At 42.0% G+C, this 20,758-nt stretch overlaps 1 protein-coding gene across 1 annotated transcript in view; it reads right to left on the reverse strand.

Moving 5' to 3' along the window:
• Window positions 1–4,944: 4,944 nt before the first annotated feature.
• LOC120985027 (protein EFR3 homolog B-like) overlaps window positions 4,945–20,758 on the reverse strand; it is a gene marked incomplete at its 3' end in the record, with an annotated part of 46,110 nt that continues 30,296 nt past the window's right edge. Inside the window, 8 exon segments of the mRNA XM_040413476.1 lie at window positions 4,945–4,990; window positions 4,993–5,058; window positions 10,110–10,248; window positions 10,251–10,273; window positions 10,500–10,635; window positions 16,163–16,241; window positions 16,549–16,595; window positions 16,597–16,684. Of these exon segments, the coding sequence (XP_040269410.1) occupies window positions 4,945–4,990; window positions 4,993–5,058; window positions 10,110–10,248; window positions 10,251–10,273; window positions 10,500–10,635; window positions 16,163–16,241; window positions 16,549–16,595; window positions 16,597–16,684 (624 nt within the window).

The following is a 20,758-nucleotide window of genomic DNA, read 5'->3' on the forward strand; positions in this document are numbered from 1 at the left end:
ATATTTTTTTTCAATTAACTTTATTGATCATTTTTTAATAATACATTGTAGGGGGCTTGAACCTGCGATCCTCTGATTGCTAACGTATTACACTGCAATACTCCTGTATCGCCGAGCATTATGTCTGCCCATGACGATTCGGCAAGGCTTAAAGCATTTGTACAGGATTAGAAAAAAGATGGCTGTTCTCTTCTGAAAACAGAGCCACACTTGTCCACAGGTTGTCTAGTAGTGAATGGTGCGGAGCTGTAATACCGCACACAACCTGTGGACATGTGTGGAGCTGTTGTTGGAAGAAAGAAGCTACGTTTTTCATCCTTTACACCGCCCCCTTTAACAGGCACGTATACATGGCAGGCACAATTAATATGTGGGGGCTTACAGAAGGAGCCGCCTCTTAGGTGCCACAGTCTCTACTGACCGTGGCGTCTGAGGAATTAAAGACTTCTACTACCGATGTTATGCCCGCGAGCCGCCCCTGCCAGAGCTTACTGTAAAATATCTGGTACCACATAAAGTAATACATAGACGCACCATAGTGCTTCATAATTATGAATAAGGGCCCGCCCCCGAGGTACCTGATGGTCGAAAACTTTGTCTGCTGTCATGGCGATCAATCAATGAGACAAGAATCTCCAAGACGAACAGTCTCAACTCGGCGTCTCCATCAGGGCGGAGGAAAGCAGCGGGTCCAGGAAGGAGCTGGGTAAGGCGGTCAGCATGTACTGCACTGGAATCCCAGGGACACCTTGGAAATGTTACAGAGACAAAGGTGAGAGGTAGTCAGAGCTCCGCCCCTTTACTCTAAGCCTATAAAAGGGGCGGACTGTCAGGGCAAACCAAATGATAAAGATCATCAGCACCATAGGCGCCATATAATGGTGAAAACGGCCACCGTATAAACCCCAAATAACCTTGCACTATGTATCCGAAATAGCACCGTACAGTAATTAAATAGCAATGCCATGCCCAAATACTAGCGCCATACAGAGCTCACAGAGTGCCACACAGTGCCAACATAGCGGCAACAAAATGTGACCATTTATACAGAGAAAGTTCCCGCGTCCTGGAACCTATAGCAATCCTCTAATACTAACGGGTGACTGTGTCAGGGTAACACGGCACAGCAGAGAGGTAGTAGTGAGAGGCGCTACCTGTAGTACGGATTTCAGCATGATCTGCATCAGACGGTTCCTGTTCTCCTGAGGAAGAAATATAAAGAATAATCTGTACAGAAAATAACAGGTACTGGACATACCCTCCAAAATGTACCAAACACATGGTCAGGAATAATCATGTGGGCAGCACACGTTCAGCCAATCATGGTAAAGCTTTGGGGTACTGCAGTACTGTGGCAGGCACTACTATGAGGGTACTGTGGCAGGCACTACTATGGGGGTACTGTGGCAGGCGCTATATTTCGGTACTGTGACAGTCCTATTATGGAGGGTACCCTGGCAGGCACTATTATGTGGGTACCCTGGCAGGCACTATTATGTGGGTACCCTGGCAGGCACTATTATGGAGGGTACCCTGGCAGGCACTAAAATTAGGGTACCCTGGCAGGCACTATTATGGGGGTACTGTGGCAGGCACTATTATGAGGGTACCCTGGCAGGCACTATTATGAGGGTACCCTGGCAGGCACTATTATGTGGGTACCGTGGCAGGCACTATTATGAGGGTACCCTGGCAGGCACTATTATGAGGGTACCCTGGCAGGCACTATTATGAGGATACTGTGGCAGGCACTATTATGGGGTACTGTGGCAGGCACTATTATGGGGGTACTGTGGCAGGCACTATTATGGGGGTACTGTGGCAGGCACTATTATGGGGGTACTGTGGCAGGCACTATTATGGGGGTACTGTGGCAGGCACTATTATGGGGGTACTGTAGATGGTGTTATTATAAAGGTACTGTGGCTGGCACTATTATGAGGGTACTGTGGCAGGCAATATTATGAGGGATCTGTGACAGGCAATATTATGAGATGAGGGTACTGTGGTAGGAAGTATTATGAGGGTACTGTGACCGGCACAGTTATGTCAGTACTGTGACAGGCACTATTATGTAGGTACTGAGGCAGGCACTATTATGAGGGTAATGTGGCAGGCATTTTTACGTGGGTACTGTGGCTGACACTATTATATGGGTACTGTAGTTGGTGCTTTTATGTGGAACCCATGGTTGGCGCCTAATATGTCGAAATGTGTCTGGCACTATTATAGGTACTGTAGCAGGCACTATTACATGGGTACTGTAGCTGACACTATTACATGGGTACTGTGGCTGACACTATTACGTGGGTACTGTGGCTGACACTATTACGTGGGTACTGTGGCTGACACTATTACGTGGGTACTGTGGCTGACACTATTACCTGGGTACTGTGGCTGACACTATTACCTGGGTACTGTGGCTGACACTATTACCTGGATACTGTGGCTGACACTATTACCTGCGTACTGTGGCTGACTCTATTACGTGGGTACTGTGGCTGACACTATTACCTGGGTACTGTGGCTGACACTATTACCTGGGTACTGTGGCTGACACTATTACCTGGGTACTGTGGCTGACACTATTTTGTGGGAACTGTGACTGATGCGTTCATATGGGACCCATAGTTGGCGCTAATATGTGGAACTGTGGCAGACACTATGATGAAAGCACTGTAGCTGACAGTATTATGTGGGTACTGTGGCTGGCACTATTATGTGAGTAGTGAGGCAAGCACTACTAAAAGAGCACTGTAGCTGGCACTAATATGTGGGTACTGAGGATGCTACAGTTATCCAGGCACTAAGGATGCAGTCAGGGCCGTACCGCCAATTAGGTGAGGTGAAGCGATCGCCTCAGGCGGCGCGGCCCTTATGACAAGTGGGGGGCGGCAGCAGGGCACAGGGAGATGAGCGTTTCCATTGTGGAAGCGCTCATCTCCATAGTCATCTGTATCGCTGTCCTCAGGACAGATGGATGCTGCGGGGCAGGGTAGAGGCGTCTCCCTTCCCCGTTCCTCTGATAGGCTGCCGGCCTAGCGCCTGCAGCCTATCAGAGGCCGGTGCAGGCGGCGTGATGATGTCATTGCGCCACCTGAACCGTACAGCGCGGGACACAGGCCGGAAGAGGCCAGCATCGCATCGCTGCCAGATTCATGGAGGTAAGTATGTGAGTTTATTAATTTGTGGTACAATACAGGAGAGGAGCACTGTGGGGGCACTTCTTACTGGCACATGATTGGGGGGGCATCTATGGGGGCACTTCTTACTGGCGCACTATTGGGGGCCCTCTTGGGGCACTTATTGGCACATTATTGGGGGGCACATTACTGGCACATTATTTGGTGGCACTATAGGGGCACTTCTTACTGTGACATTATTGGGGGCACTATGGGGGCATCTACTGAGGCCAGAAAGAAGGGGTATTTTATATGGGGGCTCGGCATAGGGGCATTTTATACTGGGACACATTATGATGGGTACTATGGGGAAGGGGAGGAGCACTAGGGGGTCGTCTACGGGGCCACTAAGAAGGGGTATTTTATACTTGCAGATTATGGGGGACACTGAGGGCATCTACTGGGGCACTATATGGGGCATTTTATACTGGTAAATTATGGGGGGCACTAGGAGGAAGGGGGGAGAGGAGCACTATTTATACTAGCACATAAGGCACTATGGGGACATTAGCTCAACTGGGGGCATTAAAAGCGGGTATTGTTTGCACTGGCACACATTATAAGGGGGCATTTTTGTACTGTCACATTATAAGGAGAATTATTACTACTGGGGGGCATTAAAATGGGCTTTATTACTACTGGGGGTCTATGGGGAACATGATTACTAGTATGGGCACTATGGCAGCATTATTACTTCTGGGGCACAGTGGGGACATGTTGGGGCACTATTACTACCATATGTGCTCTAGCAGAGAATTATTACTACTGGGGGGCATTATGATGGGCTTTATTACTACTGGGGGTCTATGGGGAACATGATTACTGGTATCGGCACTATGGGGGTATTATTACTTCTGGGGCACAGTGGGGACATGTTGGGGGCACTATTACTACCATGTGTGCTCTAGCAGAGAATTATTACTATTGGTGGGACTTTTGGGAGCACTATTACTGTGGGGGCACACTGGCACAGTATTAGCTTACCACAATTATTTTTGGGGGACGTTATGTTTACACTGTTAGTGTCAGGGGCACTATTTGCTGGGCGCAGTTATTTTAGGGCACTGTGTGCCAATAATTATTGGAGGGCGATGGGAGGATGATGGAAAAGTAGTAAACTGCAGAGACGAGAAGTGTCTGAAAAATGGTGTCTGGTCTGAAGGAGAAGACGAGGACAGAGAACATCTACATCAATGGAGACGTCACTGGATGTAAGAGGTACGGGGGCTGTATTACCCTGTATGTTCTGTAGTGATATATACGTAATGTTAGGAGGGAAGGGGTTAGGTTGAGAATTTTGTATGGGGGGGGGGCGCTTTTACAATTTTTGCCTCAGGCAGCAAAACGGCTAGGTGCGCCCCTGGCTGCAGCAGGTGATCACTGACACGGCAGGCTATGTCACATGGGCTCTGACAAGGCATGTATATTAGAGGGTACTGTGTTGAGCACTGTATGGCACTATACTTTTTTAGGGAACCATAATGACCAAGGCTAAAATGAGTATGGCACAAGGAACTGGATACGAAGCGTCTGTATGACGAGGGCGGAATTATATGAGCATCTTATTAGATTGCAGGTCAATCACCGGGGCCTGCCGTTCCACCATGTCACTGAGAAGGGAGTATATTTGTATCACACACCTCATTATATGCTACTGTCCTCAGTCATATTAGACAATCGCCTCAGCCCTTTGCGTGTTTTTTGGGTGTGGATTTTCAATGTAAACGTGCCCCGGTATCACTGGGCAGAGGCCATCCCTTACCTGGGTTTTAAAGGCTCGCATTGATGATGCATTGAAGGAAGCGGCACTTCCCCATTATAAACAGTCATGAACCTCCGAACCTCTGGTATGCATGCAACGTGCTGGCAAATGATCCTGCAAAACATCACAACCCATATCAGGAGCTGGCATTCAATGAGCGTTCACTGGGAAATCCAACTAGTATAAGGTATATTGCATGTGCTGCCCCCTGCTGGAGATTCATTTCTATGCATCCTTTTTTCTGTAAACTACATCATGGGAATAAAGATTCACCAGGTGCACAGAACTGGGATGAAGGTCCGCACCTATTTCTGATTTCAGAATGTTTCAGCATGCTATTATTACACTCACATTTAAAGATTAGACAGCCAAATTATGTACATGTAGAACTAGAATTCAGTCACATGATGTACAGGAAGACTAGAGGTCAGTCACATTATGTACAGGAAGACTAGAGGTCAGTCACATGATGTACAGGTAGACTAGAGTTCAGTCCACATGATGTACAGGAAGACTAGAGGTCAGTCACATGATGTACAGGAGGACTAGAGGTCAGTCACATTATGTACAGGAAGACTAGAGGTCAGTCACATGATGACAGGAAGACTAGAGGTCAGTCACATGATGTAGCAGGAAGACTAGAGGTCAGTCACATAATGTACCGGTAGACTTGAGGTCAGTCACATGATGTACAGGTAGACTAGAGGTCAGTAACATGATGTACAGGTAGACTAGAGGTCAGTCACATGATGTACAGGAAGACTAGAGGTCAGTCACATGATGTACAGGAAGACTAGAGGTCAGTCACATGATGTACAGATAAACTAGAGGTCAGTCACATAATGGACAGGAAGACTAGAGGTCAGTCACATAATGGACAGGAAGACTAGAGTTCAGTCACATGATGTACAGGTAGACAAAGTTTAAATGATGTACAGCAGACTAAAGCTTATTCATGTAAGGGACATGTAGAACTAAAGGTCAGTCACATGACGTACAAATATACTAGAACTCAGTCACATGGTGTACAGGAATTAGAGCTCAGTCCACATAATATACAGGTAGACTAGAGGTCAGTCACATGATGTACAGGAAGACTAGAGGTCAGTCACATGATGTACAGGAAGACTAGAGTGCAGTCACATGGTGTACAGGTAGACTAGAGGTCAGTCGCATGATGTACAGGTAATTAGAGCTCAGTCACATAATATACAGGTAGACTATAGGTCAGTCACATGATGTACAGGAAGACTAGAGGTCAGTCACATAATATACAGGTAGACAGAGATCAGTCACATGATGTACAGGTAGATTAGAGATCAGTCACATGATGTACAGGTAGATTAGAGATCAGTCACATGATGTACAGGTAGACTAGAGATCAGTCACATGATGTACAGGAGGACTAGAGGTCAGTCACATGATGGACAGGAGGACTAGAGATCAGTCACATGATGTACAGGTAGACTAGAGGTCAGTCACATGATGTACAGGTAGACTAGAGATCAGTCACATGATGGGCCAGTAGACTAGAGGTCAGTCACATAATATACAGGTAGACTAGAGGTCAGTCACATGATGTACAGGTAGACTAGAGGTCAGTCACATGATAGGCCAGTAGACTATAGGTCAGTCAAATAATATACAGGTAGACTAGAGGTCAGTCACATGATGTACAGGTAGACTAGAGGTAAGTCCCATGATGTACAGGAGACTATAGATCAGTCACATGATATACAGGTAGACTAGAGGTCAGTCACATAATATACAGGTAGACTAGAGGTCAGTCACATGATGTACAGGTAGACTAGAGGTCAGTCACATGATGGGCCAGTAGACTAGAGGTCAGTCAATAATATACAGGTAGACTAGAGGTCAGTCACATGATGTACAGGTAGACTAGAGGTCAGTAACATGATGTACAGGAAGACTAGAGGTAAGTCACATGATGTACAGGTAGACTATAGATCAGTCACATGATGGGCCAGTAGACTAGAGGTCAGGTCACATAATATACAGGTAGACTAGAGGTCAGTCACATGATGTACAGGTAGGACTAGAGGTCAGTCACATGATGGGCCAGTAGACTAGAGGTCAGTCAAATAATATACAGGTAGACTAGAGGTCAGTCACATGATGTACAGGTAGACTAGAGGTAAGTCCCATGATGTACAGTGTAGACTATAGATCAGTCACATGATGGGCCAGTAGACTAGAGGTCAGTCACATAATATACAGGTAGACTAGAGGTCAGTCACATGATGTACAGGGTAGACTAGAGTAAGTCACATGATGTACAGGTAATTAGAGCTCAGTCACATAATATACAGGTAGACTGGAGGTCAGTCACATGATGTACAGGAAGACTAGAGGTCAGTCACATGTGTACAGGTAGACTAGAGGTCAGTCACATGATGTACAGGTAGACTAGAGGTCAGTCACATGATGTTCAGAAAGACTAGAGATCAGTCACATGATGTACAGGAGGACTAGAGCTCAGTCACATGATGTACAGAGGACTAGAGCTCATGTCACATGATGGACAGGAGGACTAGAGATCAGTCACATGATGTACAGGTAGACTAGAGGTCAGTCACATGATGTACAGGTAGACTAGAGGTCAGTCACATGATGTACAGGTAGACTAGAGGTCAGTCACATGATGGGCCAGTAGACTAGAGGTCAGTCACATAATATACAGGTAGACTAGAGGTCAGTCACATGATGTACAGGTAGGACTAGAGGTCAGTCACATGATGGGCCAGTAGACTAGAGGTCAGTCAAATAATATATCAGGTAGACTAGAGGTCAGTCACATGATGTACAGGTAGACTAGAGGTCAGTCACATGATGTACAGGAAGACTAGAGGTAAGTCACATGATGTACAGGTAGACTATAGATTCAGTCACATGATGGGCCAGTAGACTAGAGGTCAGTCACATAATATACAGGTAGACTAGAGGTCAGTCACATGATGTACAGGTAGACTAGAGGTCAGTCACATGATGGGCCAGTAGACTAGAGGTCAGTCAAATAATATACAGGTAGACTAGAGGTCAGTCACATGATGTACAGGTAGACTAGAGGTCAGTCACATGATGGGCCAGTAGACTAGAGGTCAGTCAAATAATATACAGGTAGACTAGAGGTCAGTCACATGATGTACAGGTAGACTAGAGGTAAGTCCCATGATGTACAGGTAGACTATAGATCAGTCACATGATGGGCCAGTAGACTAGAGGTCAGTCCACATAATATACAGGTAGACTAGAGGTCAGTCACATGATGTACAGGTAGACTAGAGGTCAGTCACATGATGTACAGGAAGACTAGAGGTCAGTCACATGGTGTACAGGTAGACTAGAGGTCAGTCACATGGTGGTACAGGGTAGACTAGAGGTCAGTCACATGATGTTCAGAAAGACTAGAGGTCAGTCACATGATGGACAGGAGGACTAGAGGTCAGTCACATGATGTACAGGTAGACTAGAGGTCAGTCACATAATGTACAGTAGACTAGAGATCAGTCACATGATGTACAGGTAGATTAGAGATCAGTCACATGATGTACAGGTAGATTAGAGATCAGTCACATGATGTACAGGTAGACTAGAGATCATTCACATGATGTACAGGAGGACTAGAGCTCAGTCACATGATGGACAGAGGACTAGAGATCAGTCACATGATGTACAGGTAGACTAAGGTCAGTCACATGATGTACAGGTAGACTAGAAGTCAGTCACATGATGTACAGGTAGACTAGAGATCAGTCACATGATGGGCCAGTAGACTAGAGGTCAGTCACATAATATACAGGTAGACTAGAGGTCAGTCACATGATGTACAGGTAGACTAGAGGTCAGTCACATGATGTACAGGTAGACTAGAGGTCAGTCACATGATGGGCCAGTAGACTAGAGGTCAGTCAAATAATATACAGGTAGACTAGAGGTCAGTCACATGATGTACAGGTAGACTAGAGGTCAGTCACATGATGTACAGGAAGATTAGAGGTAAGTCACATGATGTACAGGTAGACTAGAGATCAGTCACATGATGGGCCAGTAGACTAGAGGTCAGTCACATAAAATGTAAGGTAACTAGAGGTCAGTCACATGATGTACAGGTAGACTAGAGGTCAGTCACATGATGTACAGGTAGACTAGAGGTCAGTCACATAATGTACAGGTAGACTTGAGGTCAGTCACATGATGTACAGGTAGACTAGTTCAGTCCATGATGGACAGGTAGACTAGAGGTCATCACATTATGAACTGGTAGACTAGAGTCAGTCACATGATGTACAGGGTAATCAGAGCTCGATCACATAGTATACAGTTAGACTATAGGTCAGTCCACATAATGTACAGGGTAATTAGAGCTCAGTCACATAATATACAGTAGACTAGAGGTCAGTCACATGATGTATCAGGAAGACTAGAGTCAGTCACATGGTGTACAGGGTAGACTAGAGGTCAGTCGCATGAAGTACAGGTAGACTAGAGGTCAGTCACATATTGTAACAGGTAGACTAGAGGTCAGTCACATGATGTACAGGTAGACTATAGGTCAGTCACATGATGTACAGGTAGACTATAGGTCAGTCACATATTGTACAGGTAGACTTAGAGTCAGTCACATATTGTACAGGTAGACTAGAGGTCAGTCACATGATGTACATGGTAGACTAGAGGTCAGTCACATGATGTACAGGTAGACTATAGTTCAGTCACATGATGTACAGGGTAACTAATAGTCAGTCACATGATGTACAGGTAGAATAGAGATCAGTCACATGATGTACAGAAGACTATAGGTCAGTCACATTGATGTAACAGGAAGACTAGAGGTCAGTCACATGAAGTACAGGTAGAATAGAGATCAGTCACATGATGTACAGGAAGACTATAGGTCAGTCACATGATGTACAGGTAGACTAGAGGTCAGTCACATGATGTACATGTAGACTATAGTTTAGTCACATGATGTACAGGTATACTAAATGGTCAGTCACATGATGTTACAGGTAGACTATAGGTCAGTCACATGATGTACAGGGTAGACTAGAGGTCAGTCACATGATGTACAGGTTACACTAGAGGTCGTATGATGGGCCAGTAGACTAGAGGTCCTATACTTGGAGGACCACCCAATACATTACCTATGGTCTTGATGACGGCCTCCTGGAACATTCTCTCCTCATGTTCTTTGATAATCTTGGACCCAATGTTGACAGCGGAGTCGTAGCTGCCGGTCAGCTCATAGTCAATACTCAGCCGCAGCTGTCTGAGCAACGTGTTTTAAACACTTCCAGCACCGTGGGCCCTGCACACAACAAACACAATTACACATTCACCTACAATTACTGTAAAAGAGGAAAACCTGGAAGGCAAATATATAGCAAGCCCAATCTGTCAATGAAGCAGAGTTGAGCCGGCATTTAGCATTTTATACTGTGTTTAAGGCTCAGTCTGTAACCATCGCGCCTAAAAGAAATGACAAATATAACTCTGCTAAATCAGTACATATACTGAAATACTGGAATACTCACCCACAGATCCAGTGGCTGCAATGACGGCGGCTTCAGACAGGACCTCAACGATTCCAGCCCGGACAGTGGCGGCACTTTTACTGTTAGCATCCAGGTGGCTCAATAGTTGCTGTATCACCAGGTGTGAATGCTGCGGCTGTGTGATATTACAGGAGGCATAATGAGTGTGTAAGAACTGCACTGTGGAAAGGTAATATTCTTGTACATAGGAGCAGTATTATAGTAGTTATATTCCTGTACATAGGAGCAGTATTATAGTAGTTATATTCCTGTACATAGGAGCAGTATTATAGTAGTTATATTCTTGTACATAGGAGCAGCATTATAGTAGTTATATTCTTGTACATAGGAGCAGTATTATAGTAGTTATATTCTTGTACATAGGAGCAGTATTATAGTAGTTATATTCTTGTACATAGGAACTTATTATAGTAGTTATATTCCTGTACATAGGAGCAGTATTATAGTAGTTATATTCCTGTACATAGGAGCAGTATTATAGTAGTTATATTCTTGTACATAGGAGCAGTATTATAGTAGTTATATTCTTGTACATAGGAGCAGTATTATAGTAGTTATAGTAGTTATATTCCTGTACATAGGAGCAGTATTATAGTAGTTATATTCTTGTACATAGGAGCATTATTATAGTAGTTATATTCTTGTACATAGGAGCAGTATTATAGTAGTTATATTCCTGTACATAGGAGCAGTATTATAGTAGTTATATTCTTGTACATAGGAGCAGCATTATAGTAGTTATATTCTTGTACATAGAGCAGTATTATAGTAGTTATATTCTTGTACATAGGAGCAGTATTATAGTAGTTATATTCTTGTACATAGGAGCAGTATTATAGTAGTTATATTCTTGTACATAGGAGCAGTATTATAGTAGTTATATTCCTGTACATAGGAGCAGTATTATAGTAGTTATATTCTTGTACATAGGAGCAGTATTATAGTAGTTATATTCTTGTACATAGGAGCAGTATTATAGTAGTTATATTCTTGTACATAGGAGCAGTATTATAGTAGTTATATTCCTGTACATAGAGGCAGTATTATAGTAGTTATATTCTTGTACATAGGAGCATTATTATAGTAGTTATATTCTTGTACATAGGAGCAGTATTATAGTAGTTATATTCTTGTACATAGGAGCAGTATTATAGTAGTTATATTCTTGTACATAGGAGCAGTATTATAGTAGTTATATTCTTGTACATAGGAGCAGTATTATAGTAGTTATATTCTTGTACATAGGAGGCAGTATTATAGTAGTTATATTCTTGTAGCATAGGAGCAGCATTATAGTAGTTATATTCTTGTACATAGGAGCAGTATTATAGTAGTTATATTCTGTACATAGGAGGCAGTAATTATAGTAGTTATATTCTTGTACATAGGAGCAGTATTATAGTAGTTATATTCTTGTACATAGGAGCAGTATTATAGTAGTTATATTCCTGTACATAGGGAGCAGTATTATAGTAGTTATATTCTTGTACATAGGAGCAGTATTATAGTAGTTATAATTCTTGTACATAGGAGCAGTATTATAGTAGTTTATATTTTTGTACATAGGAGCCGTTATTATAGTAGTTATATTCTTGTACATAGGAGCAGTATTATAGTAGTTATATTCTTGTACATAGGAGCAGTATTATAGTAGTTATATTCTTGTACATAGGAGCAGTATTATAGTAGTTATATTCTTGTACATAGGAGGCAGTATTATAGTAGGTTATATTCTTGTACATAGGAGGCAGTATTATAGTAGTTATATTCTTGTACATAGGAGCAGTATTATAGTAGTTATAATTGTACATAGGAGCAGTATTATAGTAGTTATATTCTTGTACATAGGAGCAGTATTATAGTAGTTATATTCTTGTACATAGGAGCAGTATTATAGTAGTTATATTCTTGTACATAGGAGGCAGTATTATAGTAGTTATATTCCTGTACATAGGAGGCATTATTATAGTAGATATATTCTTGTACATAGGAGCAGTATTATAGTAGTTATATTCTTGTACATAGGAGCAGTATTATAGTAGTTATACTCTTGTACATAGGAGCAGTATTATAGTAGTTATATTCTTGTACATAAGAGCAGTATTATAGTAGTTATTTTCTTGTACATAGGAGGCAGTATTATAGTAGTTATATCTTGTACATAGGAGGCAGTATTATAGTAGTTATATTCTTGTACATAGGAGGCAGGTATTATAGTAGTTATATTCTTGTACATAGGAGCAGTATTATAGTAGTTATATCTTGTACATAGGAGGCAGTATTATAGTAGTAATATTCCAGTACATAGGAGCAGTATTATAGTAGTTATATTCTTGTACATAGGAGCAGTATTATAATAGTTATATTCTTGTACATAGGAGCAGTATTATAGTAGTTATATTCTTGTACATAGGAGCAGTATTATAGTAATTATATTCTTGTACATAGGAGGCAGTATTATAGTAGTTTATATTCTTGTATATAGGAGCAGTATTATATTAGTTATATTCTTTTAACATAGAAGCAGTATTATAGTAGTTATATTCTTGTACATAGGAGCAGTATTATAGTAGTTATATTCTTGTACATAGGAGCAGTAATAATAGTAGTTATATTCATGTACATAGGAGGTAGTATTATAGTAGTTATATTCTTGTACATAGGAGCAGTATTGTAGTAGTTATATTCTTGTACATAGGAGGCAGTATTATAGTAGTTATATTCTTGTACATAGGAGCAGTATTATAGTAGTTATATTCTTGTACATAGGAGCAGTATTATAGTAGTTATATTCTTGTACATAGGAGCAGTATTATAGTAGTTATATTCTTGTACATAGGATCAGTATTATAGTAGTTATATTCTTGTACATAGGAGGCAGTATTATAGTAGTTATATTCTTGTACATAGAGGCAGTAATATAGTAGTTATATTCTTGTACATAGGAGCAGTATTATAGCAGTTATATTCTTGTACATAGGAGCAGTATTATAGCAGTTATATTCTTGTACCTAGGAGGCAGTATTATAGTAGTTATATTCTTGTACATAGGAGCAGTATTATAGTAGTTATATTCTTGTACATAGGAGCAGTATTATAGTAGTTATATTCTTGTACATAAGAGCAGTAGTATAGTAGTTATATTCTTGTACATAGGAGCAGTATTATAGTAGTTATATTCTTGTACATAGGAGCAGTATTATAGTAGTTATATTCTTGTACATAGGAGCAGTATTATAGTAGTTATATATATTCTTGTACATAGGAGCAGTATTATAGTAGTTATATTCTTGTACATAGGAGCAGTATTATAGTAGTTATATTCTTGTACATAAGAGCAGTATTATAGTAGTTATATTCTTGTACATAGGAGCAGTATTATAGTAGTTATATTCTTGTACATAGGAGCAGTATTATAGTAGTTATATTCTTGTACATATGATGTAGTATTATAGTAGTTATATTCTTGTACATAGGAGCAGTATTATAGTAGTTATATTCTTGTACATAGAGACAGTATTATAGTAGTTATATTCTTGTACATAGGAGCAGTATTATAGTAGTTATATATATTCTTGTACATAGGAGCAGTATATAGTAGTTATATTCTTGTACATAGGAGGCAGTATTATAGTAGTTATATTCTTGTACATAGGAGCAGTATTGTAGTAGTTATATTCTTGTACATAGGAGCAGTATTATAGTAGTTATATTCTTGTACATAGGAGCAGTATTATAGTAGTTATATTCTTGTACATAGGAGCAGTATTATAGTAGTTATATTCTTGTACATAGGAGCAGTATTATAGTAGTTAATATTCTTGTACATAGGAGGCAGTATTATAGTAGTTATATTTCTTGTACATAGGAGGCAGTATTATAGTAGTTATATTCTTGTACATAGGAGCAGTATTATAGTAGTTATATTCTTGTACATAGGAGCAGTATTATAGTAGTTATATTCTTGTACATAGGAGCAGTATTATAGTAGTTATATTCTTGTACATATGATGTAGTATTATAGTAGTTATATTCTTGTACATAGGAGCAGTATTATAGTAGTTATATTCTTGTACATAGGAGACAGTATTATAGTAGTTATATTCTTGTACATAGGAGCAGTATTATAGTAGTTATATATATTCTTGTACATAGGAGCAGTATTATAGTAGTTATATTCTTGTACATAGGAGGCAGTATTATAGTAGTTATATTCTTGTACATAGGAGCAGTATTGTAGTAGTTATATTCTTGTACATAGGAGCAGTATTATAGTAGTTATATTCTTGTACATAGGAGCAGTATTATAGTAGTTATATTCTTGTACATAGGAGCAGTATTATAGTAGTTATATTCTTGTACATAGGAGCAGTATTATAGTAGTTATATTCTTGTACATAGGAGGCAGTATTATAGTAGTTATATTCTTGTACATAGGAGGCAGTATTATAGTAGTTATATTCTTGTACATAGGAGGCAGTATTATAGTAGTTATATTCTTGTACATAGGAGGCAGTATTATAGTAGTTATATTCTTGTACATAGGAGCAGTATTATAGTAGTTATATTCTTGTACATAGGAGCAGTATTATAGTAGTTATATTCTTGTACATAGGAGGCAGTATTATAGCAGTTATATTCTTATACATGAGTAAAAAAAAAACTATATACAGTATGGAAAAACATGTCCATTTAGCTACTAACTACTACAGGTGAAACTTGTTAGGCCTCTTTCACACTTGCGTTGTTGGGATCCGGCGTGTACTCCATTTGCCGGAGGTGCCCGCCGGATCCGGAAAAACGCAAGTGTACTGAAAGCATTTGAAGATGGAGCCGTCTTCAAAATGCTTTCAGTGTTACTATGGCACCCAGGACGCTATTGAAGTCCTGGTTGCCATAGTAGGAGCGAGGAGCGGGGAGCGGGGGAGCGGTATACTTACAGTCCGTGCGGCTCCCCGGGCGCTCCAGAATGACGTCAGAGCGCCCCATGCGCATGGATGACGTGATCCATGCGCTTGGGGCGCCCTGACGTCACTCTGGAGCGCCCGGGGAGCCGCACGGACGGTAAGTATACTGCTCCCCCGCTACACTTTACCATGGCTGTCAGGACTTTAGCGTCTTGGCAGCCATGGTAACCACTCTGAAAAAGCTAAATGTCGGGTCCGGTAATGCGCCGAAACGACGTTTAGCTTAAGGCCGGATCCGGATCAATGCCTTCCAATGGGCATTAATTCCGGATCCGGCCTTGTGGCAAGTGTTCAGGATTTTTGGCCGGAGCAAAAAGCGCAGCATGCTGCGGTATTTTCTCCGGCCAAAAAACGTTCCGGTCCGGAACTGAAGACATCCTGATGCATCCTGAACGGATTTCTCTCCATTCAGAATGCATTAGGATAAAAACTGATCAGGATTCTTCCGGCATAGAGCCCCGACGACGGAACTCTATGCCGGAAGAAAAGAACAAACGCAAGTGTGAAAGGGCCCTAAATCAAATTTAAAAACAACAACCGCAAAAACGAACGTTTTTTTTAATGCAGTTTTAACCAAACCAACTGAAAACAGCCTTAAAATTATAAAACATACATTTAACCCTTAGAATCTTGCATGTAGTTCACTGGTACTGAGGCGGTATGCCCGATTCTCACCTGTATTGAATACATGATGATCTTAAAACATTGTATGGCGAAGACCTTGGGCTCCCAGAGGGAATGGTTATCAAGGTGCCTAAAAAAATGCAAATAAAGTCAGACCCACTTTTGCAAACAGATACCATGGGGGATGGGAGGCACTTTCGTTACATCAGATAGTATAAGCTCTGATGTCATAAATAATTGTACAAGAAAGCTGTTGTAACTGGATAGAACTGCTGTAATGACTTGAAATTATAGTGAAAAGGAAATGATATCATCTAGCGATGGGTTAACCAAAATAAAACGGTCAGATCTGTCCATTTTGGGGCAAAATAGTCCCAAAGGGTGAACAGGAGTCTGAAAAAACTTTGCAGATGTTGACCAAGTGGCGGTATACTCACATGAGTACAGGCTTGATGGCGTTCTTGATGTTCCCATAGGCCGCCCTCGCCCAGTAGTTCCCGCAGACATCGCTCGGCCAGTTCTGCTGGGCTTTCTTTCTCCTTGTCCGTGCCCTGCAGTGGCGATGGCGACCGACTGAAATTACAAAACAAAAGGCAATGGCCACTAGGTGTCACTGTAAGCTCCCAATAATCCAGTATGAGCTTTCTGTTTTTCTTGTAAGTTGTATTTTTTTTATTTCGATGGTTGGCACAACGCAGCATGTTGGCGTAAATGCACAAATGGATTTAAAGGGCAATTCCGCAACTGTATGACTGCAGCACCAAGGAGGAAGCCGTGCACAGGCCACTTATTTAAAGGGGCTGATTTTTTGGATAACTCTTCTCCATACGGAGATTACACACTTGGGTCCCCAAAATGGGAAGCCCCACTGTTAGTTAGAGCGGATGCAAAGAGTAGTTCTTGCTTTGGCGGAGTAGATGATGTGTTTACTGTAATTCTTCCTATCCCCCATTGATAACAGATGATTGTAAGGGGTCCCGATAGCTGAGGTCCTAGCCGTGGAACCCCCTGCAATCAGATAGTTGGGGTTGACCAAAATTCACAACCCTAGGACGGTGAAGACCTGATTCCTTACAAACTTTTTGCCATTTTTTGACAACCTACTTTCCCCCACTGTTATCCAAGGGGTATTTACACCATTTCCATTGTATCCCCGGCCCCCCGCGGTGCAGATCATGCACATGATATTTCAACAGGAATTGCTCTTTAATTTTTCATGCAGCCAATTACAGGCTCTGCAGGGTTCAGGAGACATTACTGTAACCTACAGAGCCAGTAATTAGGTTCAGACACGGAGCAAAATGATGGTCGACAACTTTGTTCCCATGCTTTTGATGCAGGAAAGGAGGACAGCTGCAATGGGGTTCTCCCACCTCCTGGGGTGCACAGCAGCTGCAGACCCCAGGTAGGCAAATTCCGACCAAGACTGAACACTCATAGGTGTAAAATCTCCAATGTCCTCGCCCTCTTCCGTCAAGCTGATAGAAATTCTAAGCAATACGGTCACCACATCTTCTCTCAAGCAAGGAATGGCAGCCTAGAATTTCAAGAACTTGACCAAGGAGGACGTCTCAAGGACTTTTGCAAGTGAAAAAGACTCTACAAGTACAAATAAAAAGGAATAAAACATGGAAATGGAAACCTTTATGGTATTTTATGTAAAATGATGTCAGTAGGACATTAAAGGAGATTTAATATAGAAGGTGGCAAGAAGTAAGGAAAGGGAGAGGGACACCAAACATTCATACAGAGCAGAAGGTGGACAACTGTAAGATGGCCATACACATAGGTAGAAGGCAGAGGTTGTATGGACGACTGGTCATAGGACTGATCTTTTTTGTGGATGGTTACCCCAAAATCATTCTCGTTTTACCAGGGCTCTAACTGTCCTTTCTTGAAGACAAACGACTGTCCCCTTCTTCATGTGGCCTCACTGCATGGTGGTGGGGCAGACCTTGGATTATTGTGCCATGTGCCACCCTTGCTCTTGGGACATGAAGTATGACACAATCACCTTCCATGTGCCCTGAGCTCTGTAGGAAGTGGCACTGGTTCAAACACAATGACCAAGAGAGTATCCCTATATCTTCTCAAAGAAAGTGTGGTGAAGTGGTGCACCTCTACACCAGAGAGAACTGAGGAACGCAAGAACCTTCTATCATTTTAGGGGAGTAGTTTGGGTAATAGATGATCTGGTGAACCTTAAAGTATTAGTTTACCACTGGAAAGGAACATTTATAATCAAGAATCTTTGGTATAATATTTCTGTCCACTGTTTGACCAAAAAGTTGGCCATCATGGTTGACTTCTATCTCAAGGGTATGGCCAGCTTAAAAGATACAAGACCAAGGATGGGTCTACATCAGAATCTAAAGCCAATGAGCAGAGCAAATGGAACAAGAGAAAACACAATCAATGATGGTCTACACAGTGGAGACGTACACAGCAAGACCGTCCTGAGGACCTGAGGACATACCTCAAGGCTCTTCCACCTTGGACAGCCCCTTTTCCTTTCAGGATAATCCCTCCAGTACTCTGTGGCTGCCAGGTCTTAGCTTCACCCAGGACAATGGTGAAGGATGAGACGGGTAAGGCACACAGGTTCATATACATAGAACCGACAGGGCTACGGATGCAAGAAATAAACAGGTACAGAAGAAGACCGGCCGAACAAGCACAAGCAAAAAAAGACAAGAAGAATGAGAGCAAAGAGTGAGGTAAATAGCTGCAGGCAGAACATAAAGACTAGTTAGTACCTGAGCAGCTGAGACCAGGGTCAGGTCAAAACAAAACAGCAGAGAACATTAGTAACTGATGGTCTTCAGACGTAGCTCACGTCCGAGTGTCGGTCTAACATGAGCTGATCTTCAGTCGTCACATCCAGAGCTACGTAAATAGTTCTACTGGTTTCCTTTAAAGCTTGTATGTATTTGTAAGCCCCTGCTGGTTCAGTGTCTGCACAAAGGGTACTCTAAGAGCTCATGCACTGCGTTGGGTCTACCTCTGTCTATAGTTGGGTTTTAATAGTGTGCTCCATCACATACTGGATTTTACATGGTCTACAGATGTCTGCTGGTTCAGTGTCTGCACAAAGACTACCCTGATCTGGTTCATTACAGGAACTGCAGGATTTCACATCTCTCTTTAGTCTTCTGCTGGTTCATTGTCTGCATTAGGCACACTGTAATGTGGTTCATTGTGGGGACTGCAGGATTGTACATGTTCTACAGATCTCTGCTGCTTCGGTGTCTGCACAACGCATACTATAATGTGTTTCCCTGTTAGGACTGCAGGAATTCACATGCATTACAGATGTCTGCTGGTTCAGTGTCTGCACAAAGACTACGCTGATCTGGTTCATCACAGGAACTGCACAATTTCACATCTCTCTTTTGTATCTTTGCTGGTTCAGTGTCTGCATAAGACGTGCCGTAATGTGGTTTATTGTGGAGACTGCAGGATTTTACAAGCTGTACAGATGTCTGCTTGCTCAGTGTCTGCATTAAGCATACTATAATGTCATGTAATGTGGCCTCTTTTGGAAACTGCAGGATTTCACATGATGTACCGGTGTCTGCTGGTTCAGGTTCTGCACTAAGAATACTTTGAAATGGTTCAATGCAGGAACTGCAGGGTTTTACATGTCTTTTTGTCTCACGTTGGTTGTTGGGACTGCAGGATTTGACATGCTCTACAGATGTCTGCTGGTTCGGTGTCTGCACAAAGCATACTGTAATGTGGTTCACTGTTAGGTTGGCAGGATTTCATTACATTACAGATGTCTGCCGGTTCAGTGTCTGCACAAAGTCTACTCTGACCTTGTTCATCACAAGAACTACACAATTTCACATCTTTTTTAGTCTCCTGCTGGTTCAGTGTCTGTATCAAGCATACTACAATATGGTTTATTGTGCATACTGCAGGATTCCACATGCTTGTTCGGTGACTGCATAATGCATACTGTAATGCAGCCTTTTTTTAAATTGCAGGAGTTCACGTGTTGTACAGGTGTCTGCTGGTTCAGGTTTTGCACTAAGCCTACTTTGAAATGGTTGTAAAGTGTTTTACATCTGTTTAGTACCACGCTGGTTCAGGGTCTGCACAACGTTGCGTTGCGGGAACACCAGCGATTTTTCCGCACGAGTGCAAAACATTGTAATACATTTTGCACTCGCATGAGAAAAATCGCGCATGTTTGGTACCCAAACCCGAACTTCTTCAAAGAAGTTCAGGCTTGGGATCGGTGTTCTGTAGATTGTATTATTTTCCCTTATAACATGGTTATAAGGGAAAATAATAGCATTCTGAATACAGAATGCATAGTAAAACAGCGCTGGAGGGGTTAAAAAAAATAAAAAATAATTTAACTCACCTTAGTCCACTTGATCGCGTAGCCCGGCATCTCCTTCTGTCTCCTTTGTTGAATAGGACCTGTGGTGAGCATTAAATACAGGAACAGGACCTTTGATGACGTCACTCCGGTCATCACATGATCCATCACCATGGTAAAAGATCATGTGACGTACCATGTGATGACCGGAGTGACGTCATCAAAGGTCCTGTTCCTGTATTTAATGCTCACCACAGGTCCTATTCAACAAAGGAGACAGAAGGAGATGCCGGGCTACGCGATCAAGTGGACTAAGG

Source organism: Bufo bufo, unplaced genomic scaffold (assembly GCF_905171765.1).
Source record: "Bufo bufo unplaced genomic scaffold, aBufBuf1.1, whole genome shotgun sequence".
In the NCBI taxonomy this organism is placed as follows: Eukaryota; Metazoa; Chordata; class Amphibia; order Anura; family Bufonidae; genus Bufo; species Bufo bufo.